We start from the raw sequence: 19,068 nt of genomic DNA on the forward strand, positions 1-19,068 counted from the left end.
AAAGATTTTCGAGAGGTAGGCAGCCAATAAAACAACTGTGTATTGCAAGTATACATATGTGTACGATCAAGCACTCTTGATTTGTTTTTGCTGATCGCTTTGTATGACCACGGAGAAAATCCGAAAATTGTTTTTAGATGGAAAATAAATGCGTGTCGACAGCTAATTATGTGCAGACTGCGTACACACAAGAAGCAAATTTAAATTAAATTATCCTATCAACTAATAGTGGTCATGGAACAGTGCACTGGTGTCTGTTGTCATGTATACTAAGTAGGCAACCAAGTTCATGAATCGGCGTGAGATTATTATAGTCCCTTGCCTGTGCCGGAGATACGCTGAAGGGCTCGCTAAAATGAAACTTAGGTTATACACACACTAGGGATGAATAGGGTCTCGAGTCACATTTCTTGATTAAATAATAGCTCAACAATGTGAACAATACTTTACTACAACATCCTTGATTATGACATAACTAAATGACATCAAAGTTCTCGTTGTTTTTATGAAGAATAAAATTCACTTCGACATTCGTGAAACTATCTAAAAGTTACAGTATGTTGCCGATAAAAACGCCATAACTACTTTATTCAACTCCTCGTAAAGAATAAAGACAGAAGAGTGTCTTTCCACATTCAATCTAAAACAACTTAAGATGCTTCATATCATTTTGTTAACTATCTGGAGCGTCTGGAACGTTCTTACCACGGTCCACCCAGATCTTTTGATCCAGACCTGTACGCACTGGATCGATCAGAAATTTCCCAATTTTGAATTTTGCCCAAATCAGTTTCGTTATTTATTGAGAAAGATTTTGTTCTGACTGGATTCGTCACATTCTGCTGATTTTGATTTTTTGAGATTTTCAAAACTTCGAACATCCAATGCTCCGTTACTTGTGATCTGAACTGGTTACTTAACAAAACAAAAAATAAATTGAAAAGTTGTTTTATTATTTTTTTTACATTTTGGGAATGTTCGTATAAATATCTAAATCTACATAGTATCAAGTTTCAGTGAATCATCTTCACAGCGAGCACGACTGGGTCATCCTCATCATAATTTTCATAGATTCAGCTTTAGTCCTGAAGCTGGGACTGGCACCTTTGTCGATTTGACTTCTCAACAATTGAGTAACTCTGGACGATTTGATGCAGTGCATGGGGACTTTTCGAGAAGTACTCTCGTCGGGCTGGTATCCCCTTTGGCAAACAGGCACTGGAGAAATGCTGAAGCAAGTCTTGTCTCCGCGGACCACATACTGTGTCTGGAGTCGAGTATTTGTGCTGCTGGGGTCCTCATATCCCACCACTCCTGAATCCTTCGTCGAGACAATTTTGACAAACTGTACCGACTTCCGGTAGCATTTTTCTGCGCTTTTAGGTTTGCCAGAGACCGTGTTCTCCACGGTGAACTTCTCAGGATCGAACTGGATGCAGTCTTGCGGATCTGCGAAATCTGTTTCTGGCTCTCCGGTGAAGGTACCGCAGAGACCACGACTGGCGTCTCTGAATTTGTCGTTGAGAAGAGTGAGTTTGACACGATTTCCGTCATAGACCACGTAGAAAGAGTTGTACACTTCGACTTTAATCTCGTTGTGGGGTAGCTTGTACACTTGCATGTAGTCGTCATAGATGTGGGGAACGTCGTTGTCGTAGATGATCTCCTCGCCTTGGACGAAGAGTCTAGGGTATCCGGACGAACCTGGAGGTTTCAAAGTGACGTCGATAGCTTTGGCCAAAGTTTTCGGTGATTGAATAACCATTTTGAATTCTTTCTGCGACTGGTTGTCGTCAGAAGCGCTAACGTAAGCGATGTAACCTTCGACTTGTTGGTTCAATTGTTCGACGACGGTTTGTTCAGGTTGGCCTTGGATTGACGATGGTCGCCGAGGAACGTAGTGAAGCATTACTACCTTATTTTGCCCCACGTTGATAGGATAGGTCTTGTTGTCGATAGTACTAACAGCACTCTTGTCCACCACGCAGATGGCTAGAAACAAATACAATCAAAACTATCGCAAAAACACAAAATCCTCTTGACTTACGTCTGTATGTATCATATTTAAAAGCATGTCCTGCAATTCTCGCTCTAAGGTGATAAACAGGATTAGGAACGACAACAGTTCTGGCCCAATCGCCAATTACAGCATCTTGAATTTCCGCATATCCATACTCGCTTTGAATCGAAACGTTGACTCTTGACAAATCTGGACTAAACTGACCTTCGATGTTCAATTTACGATTATTTTGATAGTCTCCGATCATGATATCTTCGGAAACTCTGGGATACAAATATTGTCTAAACGCGCTGTACAGTTTGTAAGTCCGATTGACAACCGAAAGATCAATATCGCTGTAATCGATTTTGAAATCAAATTGATCCAAGAGATTGGCTTGAGCTGTCAGCATTGCACACGCAGGTAGCTGATTGTTTCCTTCCTGCATTTGCCTCTCACACACCTTGTACTGCGGTTGCTCCCTTAAGTACTGTTTGCGTTCTTCGCTCTTCGACAACTTGACTGAGGCACTAATTTGTGCAGGTTTTTCGTTGCTCTTCTCGATCGAAGCTTGAATGTTAGCTGAGATTGTTGAATCCATTGCTATGGCATGGTGCAAATTGAGGTCATTAGTATTATGCGTGGTGCTGTCTGACTTGACGAATAACTTCGTGGGTTGATCTGCTTGGTTGTCTTGGAGCACTTGCATGAGAACGCGACCCTTAGGATCGATGTTGCTCTTAGCACCGGCGAGAGTGGTGGTGTATTTGATCAGTTTATCGCCCATAAATATTACAACAGCATCGACTGCTTCGCCATGAACACTGCTTATATTTGCAGTAACATTTTTCAAAAATTCTTGTTGTCTTTTCAGGGACTCCTTCGCAATGTCTCCGGATCCATTCGCTACATTTGCGTCAGCGTTAGCTGCTGCTGCATCTGCGGAATATGCGTGTTGACGGCCACTATGAATAGCCACCATGTTAGTTTTAGTTTTGGATGCGTCAATCCCAAAACTGATCTCTGCATGTTGAATGTTGTCGTCTAACAAAGGACTCAACAGTGCAGAGACTGGATCTTCGTGTCTCAATTTCTCAAAAATAGAACCATAATCGATGTGCTTGTCACTAGTCAAGTGAAGATAAAAACCAATTCCAGTCGACTTCTGTCCAACAACTGTATTAATCCTTTGGGGATTTTCGCTACGAATGATTTGTATGTCCGGTTTAGGTGTATAAATGTCATACTGAGTAGTGTAAGGCCAGCTGCTGTAATGAGCCAGTTGCACATTCTTCCTCTCATTATTCTTGATATACGTCGTGACTTGTTGTTGCTTAACATCAAAGGTGACGTTCGCAGTGATGCGAGGCAGCTGAACTTGGAAGTTCTTGTCGTAACCAGCACTGTAGCGTTTGTGATTGAACGGAGTGAAGAATCCAAACTGACTCTGAGATCTTCCAGAAATGAACCCACTAGCCTCGTACTGGGCTTGAATCTTTTCAGGTTTTTGGAGACCGTAGTTAGACGCGATTGGAGGACTAGCTGAAGCTTTGAGTTCACCTTCAAACTGGATAAATGCGATTCTGTCGTAGGTGTAGAGGAAAGGTAAACCCCAAGCAGTCGGGAAAGCAATTGCAGATTCGGGATAAACGCTCATTTTGCTGAAGTCGACGTGTCGTCCTTTCGCCAACTCCTTTTCGAGTTCTCTTACCACTGCAATCAATCTACTGGTAACGAAACACAAACAAGATAAACTGCTACCTACCTTCAGTTAAATTGTCGATGGTGTGATTGTCATACGACCAAATCTTCTCCAAGGAATGCACTTGCAGATAGACCATACCTTCGAGCTGTTCGCGTTGCTCATTTTGCATTTTAAATAAGTTGGCAGTATAGTCGCTCGTCCATTGCTGATTAACACTATTTTCTGCTTGTTTTTTGATCAAATCTTCACGATACTCGCTCGTTTGTTGCTCGTAGACATTGATAAGGTCTTCGACACTTGACACCATCGATTGCAAATTAACTATCGTTTGGGTGACTCCTCCGAAACGTCCTTGCAACAAGTAATTGAGTCCTTTAGGAACAGCTGAATCGTAACCAGCGAAAAATTCCAACGATTGTAGATACTCTAGTTCCATTTGTTTGACAACATAGCTACGCAAGTGTCCTTGCGAGTGTTGAACACCAAACTCCCGAGCAGTTAGTAGCGGTTTAGCAGATTCAGCAGCAGCACGTCTACAATATGAAAACAAAAATCAAAATGAAAAGTCGTATTTTCAGTTGACTTACAGATGAGCATGTTGTGGTTGTTGTAGCTCAGCAGCTGCCTTGATAGTCGACTTGACAGCAGAATTGACATGATTGTTGGTGTCAATATTGGTGTAGCGAGCCATACGTTGAAGCATCGCAGGGGATGGGTGAGCACGCATCAACTGGTAAACAGCAGCAACTCTGACTTGTTCAAACTCACGGGGGTTTTGATAGGTCTTGAACAAAACTGACCTCGCCACTTTAGATTTGGCCTCGGCCAATTTATCCAAAGCGACAACCATCATGACGCGCTGGAAATGCGACGCTTTCTTTGTCCCTTCCAAATAAGGCTTAAACCCTTGCAAGATTTGTTGGTGTCCTACATTTCCCATCGCACGAATGTACGCGTGAATCTTTTGAGTATCCGCTGCGGTGATAGCTTCTTCGAGTTTGCGTCGCAAGTGCGGGATCACTTCATGTTTGACAAAAGTTCTCCCAGCGGCTGTGTTAAACGATCCAAAACTGTGAACGGGATACTTATTGTGTGATTTTCCGCTGTCGACGTAAACCTGGTGGACTAGAGTGGTGTAAGACAACAGGAGCGTCTGGTTCAAGTGCTGTTGTGCCATCAACTCCTCGTTTTGGAGCAGTTGGAAAAACACTCTCATGTACTTTTCTGTGGGTTGACGGGCTGAAGCAGCGGCTGAAGAGATCACTAAAGCAGCTTCATTTTCCACGATTTTCTTGCTACGAATCCAGTCTACGATGTTGAGGAGAGCTGGACCGGTTCCAGCTTGTGCGGCGGCGTCGCGGTACGCCACCCAGGTGGCAGCTTTATGACCGTGCTTGTCCGGAGTGTAGAGTTGTTCGGCTACTTCTTGTATTTCATTGTAGTTCATCAGCTTTAGGAGACTGGCCAGCAGAAGGAATTTACCCACCGTGTTCCTGTCTGAAATTTTCTCAGGTTCTTGGAATTCTTTACCGATTTGTTGGGCAAGTGTGAGAGCATTTTGTTTGATGTTTACTATCTTGTTGATTGCTTGGCCGTTATAGCCGACAGTGAGGGGCAACAATGGAGACGCGGGTGGTTCATCTATGGCTGGTTTCTCTACAGCCAAAGGAGACTCTTCAGCAGACGATGGTTCTTCTGATTCGCTGCTTCGTTTGTGTCTTACATAGTTTACACCATACGGTTCTTGACTACCAGACGATTCGTCACTGCCTGTGCGATAGCGTTGTTGCTTCGTAAATTGCGGTCCATTATCAGGACCGAAAGGATCATCGTAACGATAAACAAGATCTAGATAGACTGGATTGGGTACTTCTTCAAATTGTTCAACTAGTGGTTTCAGAGACTGAAGAGTAATGTTAACAATACTGTTAGTCGAACCTCTCTGCTTGTCATCTCTAGATGGATTCATACTGATCTCATCAAATGTCACGGCGCTTTGCAAGGTGAAACTTTTCAAACTTCCACTAACGACGGCACGACTTACTAAAGTTCTTGAGAAGAAGTCGGCGATTGCGTTATTCGTATCAAATCCATCAACTCCCTCATATCCAAAATGATAAGCCAGACGCTGTTTGCTATGAGTGAAATTTTTATTCTTCACAATTTCGGTCATTTGTTCTTCTCCTTCCCGATCTCTTAAAGGAGCCAACCAGGGTGTTGTTTGGAGAATGTAATCTGGCAAGGGTTGGATTTCGTACAAAGTTTCCGCCTCCCCAGTTACTGTTTTCTCCATTGTTTTAAAAACTGCATTGTTTGATCCTTCTTGAGTCAAAAGATTGATGTAACTGTCGATGACATTCTGCGCCTCGGTGTCGAGTTGCAACTGGCTGACCACCCCTCTGATCATATTGGCTTCCCAATTTGTGATCGATTTGTCGACGACGAGCTTCCTCACAACCCCGTTCTCCATGAGAATTTTGAACGGCTCAGATGACAAGGGTATGTCTCGGTAATTGAGCTCGGAATCGGGAATCTCCTGTTTCCAGTCGTCTTTCAACTTACTGTGCAAATCTGCGTATTGTGCGTTAAAAATTTTTGCGTGCAGGTTTCCTTCTGGTGAAGGTATCACTCGCAAGGTAGCCCTCAAAACAATTCCGCTGTAGTTGCTGCTGACTTGGTTCAAGCTGGCCAAAGTACGACCCCGAACTTGGTACACGTATTCGTGGTTGTGTTTCCATCCCGGATTGTGCGAGGCGTAGGCAAGTCCCACTGTTGAATTAACAAGAAATGCAATTTAATTATTTTGAAAGAAAATAGAAATTTTCTCTCAAAAGAAAAACATGTTTGCATTAAAATTAAAGATTCATTCCTACAAGCTAAGTACTTGACTCAAGATGTGAAAAATCGAAAAGGAAATGGTGTAAAGTGTAAGAAGGGACTCACCTAGGACACATAATATCAGTTTGGACCACATCTTCGACACCGCATTCGCAGGAACAAGTGTGCTGCGGATTATCCATTTTTCGGTTTATATAAGAAAATTACTACAATTCAGCAATTCATAGGTCGCAAAATTAGAATAATATGCATCAGCACTTGATAAATTATTGGTAATTAGCGATAAAATTTTGTTTCATGGACTTTCGCTATTTTTTTAAATTTTATCCAAAATAGCAGCGATCAGCAATTGTGTTATCGTGTTTTGAACGGAAATGGTGTTCATTCATAAATGTGTGATCCAGAGTGACCTCAACATTTTTACTTAAAAAAGATATTTTTTCGTGTTCGTATCAATTCAAAGATAAATTATTGCAACAGTCTGACAAAAATTTCCTTAATTATTAATTAGATGATTAATGGAATTCTTCATTCATAAATTCGTTGGCCAGAGTGACCCCAAGGTTTCTATTTGAAAAGGGTATTTTTATTATTTATATCAGTACAAAAATACATTATGTCAACACATCAATAATCAAAAATATTCTTCACTTTTTAAAATATGTTGTTAAAATTAACAACACTTAAATAATTACGAGACTTACGAAAAGTCCTAAGGGAAATTTATTTTCACGTAAAAAAACTAAATTATTGTTATACTTAATGTATGAATCTATTTTTGTTGAAATTTCGCAATTCAGTTTTAATTTTAGATAAGGAGAAAGTGTCATTTAAACACAAAAATAAAAATATAAATTGTTCAGATGGGAGAAATCGCGTGTACAAAATTTTCATTTTCTTGTTAAAAAAAAACTGTAAAATCAATAATTTAAAAATTACTTTATGTAAAAGTGTGTTAACAATTTTACGAAAACTAAAATTACCTAACATGCTTGTTTATCTAACTAGAAGGAAGTTAAAAGCTTTTTTACAGGTACAGTACAGGTGGTCCACAAGACGCTTCACCATCTAAAAATTGAACTAATATTTTGGTTATTAATTATTTGCATTTATTCTTACTTAACGCACAGAAAATATATTTCTTAACTACATACATGTGTCCCAAAATTGGCGCACTAACTACTTACTACCTTATCCAGGATGTTTAAGTGTACATGCAAAAATATGAAAAAAAAATTTCAAACAAAAAAACAAGCAAAACCAATTATTCAATTAACGATAATACAATATAAACAAAGATATACATCATTACCTTGCAATGTTGCCGTAGTGGATTTAAGATAATTTTTACGACTTTCAAAGCTTCTAAATTCTCTATTATACAGGATTTGATATTACTTTGTGATAATACGTACGATTCAAGATAGTTTTCATGGCAATTTAATGCATATATTGTGAAATAATTGACCTATTAAGTGCCACTTTCAAAGACCGCTAAATTAGCAAATAAGTCCAATAGAATTTTTTTAACATTTTTCTGACATTTACGGTAATCTGTTCTACACCGTAGTACACCGTTAGTGCGCCACTTTTGGGACACTCTGTATTTATGAAAAATAATATAACGTAAACGATGTCCTCTGGGTTTTTCCTAATAAATCTTCCATAAGAGCTCTTAAAATTTGAGATGTACGGTTTAATGATTTAACGAGTTAAAACAGTTAAGTTGGTTAATTAATTGATGATTAAACGGGATAAATCGAAAACCAGCTTAAAAGGCAAACCGACCAAAGAAATTAAGCCATTAACCTATTTGCCCGGTTATTAATTAAGCGAAAGAGAAGAATATATTTAAATAATTTTGTATTTAACAAATTATCCTTGTTAAACCTAACTGGTCAATAACTAATCAACCAAGTTAACTATTATACATAACATAATTGGGGTAACGTCAGAAATTTAACCGGGTTAAATTCTTTTATCGATTACACCTGTTAATCCATACAACGTTAAAATTAACTGATCTAACAAGTTAACCAATTAATCTTTTGAACGGTTTGGCTTCTTTAGCCGATTAACTAATTTAGCTAATTAACCAAATCAATCGTTTTAATTGGTTAAACTAGTTAAACCGTACAACCCTTCTTAATATTTCTGATTTCAGGGATTAATATAGCATATTCAAAGTAAAAATATGTTCTACCAAATTGAGCAAACTTCAGAACCAACAGAAATCTAAACCTTTTTTTTTCCATAATAATTTCTCATAAAATTTCAAAATTTAAATACAAGGTGTTTCTGAAATGGGTGCATTAATTTTAACTGGTAATAGAACTCGTCAAAAGGAACAACTTTTCTATTTACCATTTTGCGGAAAAACGATGTTTAATTCCAAAAAAAAAATTGGAGAAATTTTTCACTAAAATAGCCCTACGCCACTAAATACTGCAATGGCTAATTGAGATCAGCGCTAATATGAAAAAAACATCCATTTTCATCCAGAAAACGTGTTTTAGCGCCGAAATCGAAATTTAAATAAATCTACCCGTATAGCAAAAAATCCACTTCGTAAGAATCTGGTTGTTTCACGCTTAGTTTTGGAGATATGAACGGTTTTAGGAAAATTTTCCTAGTTTTTTAAGCCATTACGCAACGTTTTTCGCCAAAATGGCAGAGAGAAAAGTTGTTTCTTTTGATGAGTTCTATTACCAGTTAAAATTAATGCACTTATTTCCGAAACACCCTGTATATGCATAAACCAACAAAAAAGTTGTCACATCTTTAACAGTAAGTGTTCCTGGTTATTATAACATTTACTGTTCATTAATTTTTTTGTAGAAATTGAATAAATGTTTGGTTTATGACGCAATACTGTTTGTTCTTACAGAGACACAAGAATCCTGACAAACTACTGACAATTTATTCCTATTTAAACAACAAACAAAAAGGTAATAAATTTACAGGTTTTCAAAAGTATAACAAACTGTGAACAGTATTTTAACTTTAAACAGAGTCAAATAAACAAGGTGTAATTAGAAATATAAATATGTACTAAATTTAGTTTCTTTAAATATATTTATTTATAGATTCTTTAAAACAAAAAATCTTTATAAAGATTCATACACTTATACATACAGTGAACGGCAAAAGTATGGAATAAATTCATTAAAAATTAAACAATTTTTTTTTTCAAAAAAATCTTTGGACGGGTCAATTTTAGTTTATAAAAATACATATTTTAGTACTAAATAAAATTCCAAGCAGTCATTTGTTTTCGAGTGATGACGTCATGGAATATTTTTTCAAATGGAAATTTTTGAGAAAAAAAAAGTTGGAAAAAATAAATTTTATAACTAACAAAAACAAAAAAAAAATGTGTTTAATTTTTAAGGAATTTATTCCATACTTTTGCTGCTCACTGTATGTATTAACATTATCATTTACAAAAATGTACACAGTTGTGGTCGTTGTCTCTTTGTTGTTTTCTTCTTCCTGACAAATAACCAGTGGCGGCTCGTGAGGGGGGGCTCTGGGGCAGCGCCCTCCCAGAAAGTTATAAAGGAAATAAGGAAAATATATTCTTTTAAATGTGTTAAATTTTTTATTAAAGATTGATTGATTTATTTATTTTATGTCAATAATATAAATGTATCGCATGCAAAGGTAAGTTTCATATTATTCATTCTCCTCTTTGGAGTGGGCGGCCAGCTCTGAGCTCTCGATCGCGTATCCTGCCTCAGTGGAATGCAGCGTCGAGTTGCGTTGCCATGACAACGTCACGTTTCACGAATCACGAGGCGGTTTGTGGCAGGAAAAGTCGACGCCCAACGTTCATATAGGCTCGTTGCAAACGAGATTTTGAGGCGTGTTGGCAGTATTTACACTTTTTTAACGTTGACAAAATGAAAGTAAGTGATTTAAAAAAACTGAAGTTTGGTGTATTGACCATTGAGACGAGAATTTGTCTAAAAAAGAGCGGTTGACCAGTGCCGAATTTAAATATTGTTCATGAACAGAAGCAATACAAAAACAAAGCTGCATTGACCCGCCGCACCGGTTTAATAAGAGTGTTTTTATAAAAACACGCTGTGGATATGTGAGCTGCTTTCCAGTTAGGGGTTAAAATAAACTAGGTCTAAAAAATTAAGCCGTTTTGTAGTGTTTTTATAACCATTGTATTGTTTTTTAATTATTAAAATCGAACAATAAATAACGGAGCTACGGCTGCGGGCGTTTTTTAGGAAACAGCCGGTATATGTACGGTCACGGCCACGGAATTTCGTCAGTAGTTGTTATTCAACTGACATTAGCTGTAAGACAGATTTTATATATTTCTAACCCCACATTAGAATTTTTGACATGAATATCATTTAGCATTTTGATTTTTATTGTGCGTGACAGAACTTCTGTCACAAAAATTTTGAATGTCAGTCGTAGTGACAATAAAGTTTAGGCTACACAAGTTTTTTCGAATTGACAGTAAAATAACTGACGAAATTCCGTGGCCGTACCTGTGCATGTGACAGAGATCTCCTTCGTCAACGAGTCACGAGCCGCCACTGCAAATAACTACAAACAATCCTTTAAGTTTTCCTCTCGTTCACGTTGCAATTATCTGTTTAACAACAGTATTCCATAAAAAAAATGTACATACAATTTTTTATGAGGTCTAAAAGAAAACAACTTAAGAACTAAATTGATTTGAATGAAATTTGAAATGACATCACTATTTTTCAATTAAAAAATAAGTCAGCATGTTTAACTGGGATTCGACGATTATTTTCTGACACAAGTTTCGCAATTTCGGTTGCGAAATGGATCTACAGTGTGAACATAAAGTTTGGATCAAAATTCATAGTAGGGTTGTGATGTTTTTAAGCAAATCGCTCCTACAGGTTGATTTTATTTAGAAAAATGCCATCTTGTAACATGCAATTTGTTTAAATGACATCATTGGATTTTGCGGAATGACGTCATCACCATTTTTTTTAAATGACAACCTCCACTTTTTTCTTCTGTTTCTGAGAGGATTTCCTACTACCTAAACGATGAATGAAAAAAATGGATTTTTTAAGAAATGACAAATTTTACTTCAAAAATTTAATTTAATTTTTAATGTAATTTTTTTCTGTTATTTTAAAATTTAAATTTAAAAAATGCTTTAAGTACATATTTTAATAGATCAAACAATTTAGAAGATTTACGGTTGAGGATTCTAGCGAGAGGCAATTTCAACATTTGCATTAAATTTTATTGTTAACGTTATAGATATTTGTTTTTTTTTTTGAAGTCAATTGAAATTTTTACATTAAAAATGAAATTAAATTTTTGAAGTAAAATTTGTCATTTTCTCAGAAAAATTGTTATGTAAAGCTAGTGTGACACGATACTAAATTTCACAGAAAATTCTGCAAAAATGACAGAGATAGACTATGATCCTGATCGTTCATTGGTCCTGATCGAGGGTCTCTCTCATTTTGTAACAAATTTTCTACAAAATTTAGCATCGTGTCAAACAGCCTTAAGGTACCAATTTTGTAAATTATTTGGCTAGGTAATAGAAAGATCTGTCAGAAAGAGAAGAAAAGGGTGGGTGTTGTCATTTAAAAAAAATTGCTGATGACGTCATTGCGCAAAAACCAGTGACGTCACTTAAACAACTTGCGCGTCCCAGGATGGCATTTTTCGAAATAAAATCGACTTGTCCGAGCGATTTTCTGAAAAACATCACATAACGTTATCAATTTTGTTCCAAACTTTATGTTCATACTGTATATCTGACAATACAAAGGGTTGTGCGACACTTTATCGAGTCCACTTGCAGATTCATATTTGAGTTTAAAAATAAATATTTACTCTAGGGAAAAGAGACCTCCAATGTAATACGAATATAATATTTAAAGATCCATACAGAATTAAACAGAGATGAGACCCTCTCGCCGTCATGTTTCTTTCGTCAAAGTGAAATTTACAAACCAACAATATTTTTTCGGCCTTTTAAATCTCGTCTACAAACCCGAAAAAATTAAAATGTAATAATTAAGCAAACATATTTGAGGAGTGTGTCGGAAATATGTTTCTTGATTTGCCATTTCCCTTCGCATTTTACCCCAATAAAAAATGTTTCTAAAATTATCCCATATTTTTTATACACACATTTCAGTTCATAAAAGGGAATTTGTTCATTTACAGCTTAACAAAGCGAAAATGCAATATTTAAATGGCCACAACAGGCCTCGGGCGTCAGATGGAGATTTGCTTCTTTCTCCAACGTTTCCCAACAGTGTTCTGCCAATGGCACTCTTCTGATCCAGACGCCCTTAAATTCACGTCAGCCCTTTATGTTTTACGCTTTATTAAACTCATAATATCACTCGCATATCGCGATTAAATTTAAACTCTACCTCTTTACATTAAGAAAAATCATTGTCACCCGTTGTACTTCTAAATAAAATACAAAAATATGCTACAAGTGTTTATTTATTTTTTTTTTACATTTTGGGGATGCTCGTATAAATATTCAAACTACAATTAAAACAGTGATCGCTCAATTTCACTTCAGTGTCGTGGCATACAGCTCTGTGGTACTTCCATTCTGACCTTCCTCGAAGCTGTTTGTTCGCTGAAGTCTGGACTGGCACCTTTGCGGATTTCGTCCATCCAGGCACCTAGAGATCGCATTGATCGTGATGCACAGTAAACGTCCACCTGCTTCGAGACGGTTGCCCTTGGTGCACATCCATCCTTGCAAAGAGGCAACGGACGAAGAGTGAAGCAAACCTCATTTCCTTGTTCCATGTACTGGGTCTGCATTCTACTGCAAGAATCCTTGCTTTGTCTCTCGTGTGTTCTATCTGTACGTCCGGCGTCTCTGTTTGAGATGTAGTTAGCAAAAGTGACCTTCTTCTGGTAGCACTTTTGCTCTTCCTCTTGTTGTTGAGCAGCAGCGCGTCTCGTCGTGTAACGTTGATTTAACCAGAATAAGGTATAACTTTGGACGAAATTGACAGGTTTGTGGAGAATGCAATTGTTGGGGGCCAAGAAATCGGTTTCTTGTTCACCGTCGAAAGTGCCGCAGAGACCACGAGAGGCGTCTCTAAATTTACTGTTGACAGCTGTAAGTTTCACGGTTTGACCGTCGAAAATCACGTAGAAGGCGTCATGAACTTCGACTTTGAGTTCGTTGTTGGGCAACCTGTAGATCTGGATATTTCCGTTGTAAAAATCAGCTGAAATGTCTAGTTTGGGTATGACTTCCTGGTCGTTGACGTACACTCTTGGTGGTTGATTCGCAGATCTTCGTGGCTTCATCGAGATTGTCGCAGGTTTGCCTTGAGTGCTGGGCATTTGCAAAGCGATCAGGACTTCCTTTTGGGAGTTGCTGTTTTGGGGAGCCCTTACGTAGACAACGTAAGATTCTATTTGTTGTGTCAATTGCTCCAAAACGGTTTGATAGGGTTTGCCCTTTTCGTTGGAAGGTCTACGCGGAATGTATTGAAGAGCCACGGTCCATTCAGGTCGAAGCCTCGCAGGGTAAGTCTTGTTGTCGAAAGTGCTGGCAGATAACTTGTCGATGACACAAATTGCTGTAAAAAAATGTTCAACTAAGTGTCTACCCACAAGATATTACTCACGTCTGTAAGTGTCATATTTGTAAGCTTGTGCGGCCAGTCGAGTCTTGGCATGGAAAACTGGCTGTTGAACGAGCAGTTGTCTGTACCATGGACCCATGGGAACATTCTGTATCTCAGCTCGACCATACTCGCTGCGAACAGAGACGTTCAAAGCGTGCAAGTCTGGGCTGAATTGACCATCAACATCTAGGTGACCGTCAAAGTCTCGATTGACGATATTTTCATGGATTCTAGGGTACAAACTATGACGCAAAACGCTGTACGCTGTGTATGTAGCGTTGATAACTTTGGGATCCATGTCGGAATATTTTGTTCTAACTGTGAATTTGTCCAAGAGATTCGCAAGAGCAGTCATCTTGGCACAAACAGGCAACTGATTGTTTCCTTCCTGCATTTCGCGTTTGCATTTTTTGTAATCTTCCAGTTGTTTCAAATAGTGGACGCGTTCTTTGCTCTTAAAGAAATCAATGTCAGAAGAAGCTTTCGAAAGGCGCTCCTCGCGGTCGAGTAAACCTTTAACACGGAAACTGGCAACCGGATTCATCTTCATAGCGTAGTCCATGTTGAGTCCGTTGGTGTTTATAATATATGACCAGCCGTGTAGGTAGGCTAGAGTCTTTGGATTTTGTTTCTCGAGTTGTCTAAATAGAGCCATGAAACGTCCGCGTGGAGAGACATTGCTCTTGGAGATACCCACAGTCGCTGAGTATTTCATTTTAGATGGTCCAAGGAATTCTGCAGTGGCATCAGCCGCATACAGACTGGAACTGCGAATTTGTCCCCTGAGTTTATCCAAGAAAGCATTTATCCTTCGCTCTGGATCGTCAGGGTAGGGAGGAATATTATCAAGTTCTTCTGCTTCGTCAGGTTTCGGATCAGGTTCCTGATCATCCTCTTGATTATTTGTACTAGGTTTCTCTGGCTGATACTCTTTACGATAAATAAACTCAGCGTTGACCTGCTGTGCCGTAGATAGAGAACCATCAATTCCAACATCTACGTGCACGTACTGGATGTTGTCATCTACCCAAGGACTCAATATGGCGGAGAGCGGATCTTGACTACGAAGTTTGTCATAAATAAAGGCCGTATCGATTATTTCATCACTGGTGATGTGAAGGTATAGCGCAACTCCAGTCGACTTTTGTCCAAAGATTTGGTTGATCATGTAGGGATTCTTAGAACGGATGATATTCAACTCAGGTCGTGGACTAAAGACGTCGCCCTGAGATGTGTAAGGCCAGCTGCTGTAATGCGCCAAACGGATTTTCTCTTGATTGACAGCTGGGTTTTGTACTTCAACCTTAACTGTGTTCTTTTGGACATTTAGTTCGAGTTTTCCGGAGAGGGGTACGTTAATTTGGTAGTTCTTGATGTATCCAGCACTGGAACGTTGGTGGTTGAACGGTGTGATGATCGCGAGTTGTGTCTGAACTCTGCCGGTGACGGTAGCCTTGATTTCAAATTCTGCGTGGACCCTGTCAGGTTTCTGAATATGCCCTTCTGTAGAGATTCGAGGTTCGGCATGAGCTTTAACGTCGCCTTGTATTCTGACAAGAGCAGGACGATCGTAGACGTAAACGAAGGGCAATCCCAAAGCAGTGGGAAGAGCCAACGAAGACTCTTGTCCAATCAGCATCTTGTTGTACTTGTACGACTTACCCTTCGAGAATTCTTCCTCCAATTCCTGGACAACTGTAATCACACACAATTACCTACAATAAAACTAATTTCAAAACTGCGACTAACCCTGAGACAAGTTTGCAAGGGTGTGATTATCAAAAGAGAAGATTTCTTGCCAGGCATTTGCTTGCAAGTATAAATTTCCTTCAAGTTGTTCTCGTTGCTCATTTTTAATGTCCAAGCGTTTTGCTGCATTTTCACTTATCCAAGGAATGTGCGGACCTCCTGCATTTTGCTTCTCTTTTAATTTGTCTTGATACTCCTTTGTTTGTTGTTGATAAACATTGATAAGATCTTCGACACTCGAAGTCATCACTTGCATGTTGAGAACCGGTTGACTGACACCACCAAAAACTTTGCTCAGAGAGTATTTGATGCCTTTAGGAACAGCATAATCTTCACCACCGAAAGACTGTAAATATTGTTCATAGCCGAGTTGCAATTCTTTGAAAACGTAACTGCGCAAGTATCCTTGAGAGAATTGGACACCAAATTCCTTAGTGGTCAATAGCGGTTTGGCAGATTCTGCAGCTTCACGCCTAGAAGATAACATCATAGAAGAAACATTTCGACATGTCTGACAAGTACTTACAAAGGAGCTAGTCGCGCTTCTTCCAACTGGGACGCAGATTCGATAGACGATTTCACAGCAGCGTTGACATAATTGCTGCTATCAACATTGGTGTAAGACGCCATACGCTGAAGCATGTCAGCTGGAGGGTTGGTGCGCATCAATTGGAAAACAGCAGCGACACGAACTGGCTCAGCTTCGCTGGGATTTCGGTAGATCTTGTAGAAAACTGAACGTCCTACCGTGGGGTTGCTTTCTACAAGACGATCCAAAGCGGTGACCATCAAAACGCGTTGGAAATGAGAGGCCTTCTTGGTTCCTTCTAAGTAGGGCTCGAAAGCTTCCAGAATGTATTGTTGTCCCACATTTCCAAGAGCACGGATATAAACGTGAATTTTTCTAGTATCAGCCTTACTGATAGCTTCGTGAAGTTTGCGGGTCAAGTGCGGAATCACAGTCTTCCTGACAAAGTCTTGTCCTCTTTGAGTATTGAAGGATCCGAAACTGTACACGGGGAATTTGCCTTGTGAGGCTTCTGCATTACTATGAACTTTATAAACCAAGTCGGTGTAAGATAAAATCGCAGATTCGTTCACGTAAGGTTTTGACAAGATGTCTTCGTCCTTGATGATCTCGAAGAACTCTTTGATGTGTTGTTCGGTGGGCGCACGCGGGGCGTTGGCAGTCGATGCGATAACTTCCGCAGCTTCACGTCCAGACACTTTACCAGACTTGATCCACTCTTTGATGTTGAGGAGAGCCGGACTTGTTCCAGATTGAGCCACGGCGTCGCGGTAGGCGACCCACGCAGGTGAAGACTGTCCCAGACTGGCGGGATACAGTTGAGTCGCTACTTTGTTGACCTCTTCATGATCCATGGTGCGGACCAAACTGACCAAAGTGACGAATTTACCGACGGTGTGTTGGCGCAAGATTTCGTTGGGGTCTTGGAATTCTCCACCGACCTGATCTGCAAGTTTGCGAACAGTTTCGACGATGTTTTGCTGCTTTTTGATAGCCTGTCCTCCGTGTGCCACGGTGAAAGGTAGCAAAGGAGACGCAGGTGCTTCGTTTATCGTTGGTTTCTTTTGGTGCCACTTTTCACTGTCGAGATTGTCGGTCTGGTACGATGCGAAATTCAACTTCTTGGTTACGTCCTTGCGGTACTTTGTACTCCGCTTGGTTCTACTGGACTTGTCGTAGGAAGTTTCGCTGTCTGCGGATTGTGATTCAGAACTTACGTCAGGAACTGTATGATCGTACGGATCAGCAGGTCGAGGACCATTGTCAGTACCGAAAGGATTGTTGTATCCGTAGACCACACCTACTCCAACCGGATCTGATAGACTCAATTTATCTTGGTCCAAAGGTGCAAGAACACTCAAGAGTGTTAGGTTGAGTTTAGTGTTGACTGAACCCTTCTGTTGATCAGCTAGAGTCGGACGCAGTACAATTTCTTCAGTGGTGACAGAACTTTGGATGACGAATGCTTTCAAACTTCCGGTAACCACAGCCTGACTCACCGACGACCTGGACATAAAATCTGCAATTTTATTTTCCGGTTGGTAACTGTGAATTCCTTCGAAATCAGCGTGGTACGAAGGAAGTACTTGACGAGGGGAGTAAGTGTAGTTCTTGTGCTTGACAACTTCGATAACCTGATCGTTGTGGATCAACTCCTTCTGGGGTACGACCCAGGGTGTCGTTTGGAGGACGTAATCAGGATAGGGGTGGATTTCGTACAACGTCTCCGAAACTCCAGTAACTGTCTCTTCCGTTGTCTTGAAAACTGCGGTATTCGAGTCATCTTGAGTCAGAATGTTGATCGAGCTGACCATCAAGTTGGTAGCTTTGGTATCAAGCTGGAGCTGGCTCACGATACCCTTGACCATGTTGACTTCCCAGTTACGCATTTTCTTCTCGACAAAGATGTTGCGTATGGCTCCTTTGTTCAACTCGATTTCGAAAGGTGTATATGACAAGCCGTCTAGTGGTTCATAGTTCACTTCTGAATCCGGAATGTCTGTCTCCCAACCGTTGCTCAGTTCTTTGTTAATCTGAACGTACTGAGCGTCGGTAATCACACCACCGAGTTTTCCATCTTCATTCAGTTGAACAGCCAGTTTTGCTTTGATCAGGATTCCGCTATTGACGTTGCTGATTTGGTTCAAACTCGCGAAGGAGCGACCCCGAACTTCGTAAGTGTAGAGTTTGTTTTCTTCCCATGCTGGATGCTCTGAGGCGTAGGCAAAAGCCACTACACGAAATAAAAGAAAATAAACAAAATGAAATTGTGCTAATCTACAAAGTCAAAATATGATGCAAGAAAATACAAAAAAAAATATATTTTTGCAAAATAAATCACGAAGAGTGTAAAATGATATAAATAAAAAAAAATGAGACAGTACTGGATGGTAAAGGGACTTACCTATTAGACACAGCAGTATTGGCGACCACATCTTGGACAAGACAAGAAGTCGAAGAAGTGTGCTCCTGCTTGTTCATCTTGGTGTTTTATATCAAAATAATAAGCAATTCAGCACTTCCCAGGTCAAACATGAGAAATTTCCAATAATATGCATCAGCACTGATAATGTTAAACGTCGATAAAGATTTCCTCAATAAAGAAATGTTGCGA

The 19,068-nt window shown here is 39.4% G+C and overlaps 2 protein-coding genes across 2 annotated transcripts; both read right to left on the reverse strand.

Moving 5' to 3' along the window:
- Positions 1-932: 932 nt before the first annotated feature.
- LOC138139918 (vitellogenin-like) lies at positions 933-6,707 on the reverse strand. The gene is made up of 5 exons (XM_069060505.1): positions 6,648-6,707; positions 4,292-6,473; positions 3,765-4,237; positions 2,048-3,712; positions 933-1,992 (listed from the first exon to the last, which is right to left on the reverse strand). Exons 1-5 carry the CDS (start codon positions 6,676-6,678, stop codon positions 1,028-1,030), a joined length of 5,316 nt encoding a protein of 1,771 aa, XP_068916606.1. The 5' UTR covers positions 6,679-6,707; the 3' UTR covers positions 933-1,027.
- Positions 6,708-13,004: 6,297 nt separating this feature from the next.
- On the reverse strand, positions 13,005-19,005 carry LOC138140143 (vitellogenin-like). The gene is made up of 5 exons (XM_069060912.1): positions 18,859-19,005; positions 16,452-18,687; positions 15,926-16,398; positions 14,177-15,871; positions 13,005-14,128 (listed from the first exon to the last, which is right to left on the reverse strand). Exons 1-5 carry the CDS (start codon positions 18,887-18,889, stop codon positions 13,101-13,103), a joined length of 5,463 nt encoding a protein of 1,820 aa, XP_068917013.1. The 5' UTR covers positions 18,890-19,005; the 3' UTR covers positions 13,005-13,100.
- Positions 19,006-19,068: the final 63 nt, after the last annotated feature.

The sequence above is a fragment of the Tenebrio molitor genome, chromosome X (assembly GCF_963966145.1).
Source record: "Tenebrio molitor chromosome X, icTenMoli1.1, whole genome shotgun sequence".
Classification (NCBI taxonomy): Eukaryota; Metazoa; Arthropoda; class Insecta; order Coleoptera; family Tenebrionidae; genus Tenebrio; species Tenebrio molitor.

Bases quoted from the DNA above. Each gene is read 5' to 3' on its own strand.
- LOC138139918 (XM_069060505.1), bottom strand. From the start codon at position 6,678: ATGTGGTCCAAACTGATATTATGTGTCCTAG. The intron at 6,474-6,647 runs GTGAGTCCCTTC...TTAATTCAACAG, and splicing joins ACTGATATTATGTGTCCTAG to TGGGACTTGCCTACGCCTCG. The intron at 4,238-4,291 runs GTAAGTCAACTG...TTCATATTGTAG, and splicing joins CAACCACAACATGCTCATCT to ACGTGCTGCTGCTGAATCTG.
- LOC138140143 (XM_069060912.1), bottom strand. From the start codon at position 18,889: ATGTGGTCGCCAATACTGCTGTGTCTAATAG. The intron at 18,688-18,858 runs GTAAGTCCCTTT...TATTTCGTGTAG, and splicing joins AATACTGCTGTGTCTAATAG to TGGCTTTTGCCTACGCCTCA. The intron at 15,872-15,925 runs GTTAGTCGCAGT...GTGTGATTACAG, and splicing joins CCTTGCAAACTTGTCTCAGG to TTGTCCAGGAATTGGAGGAA.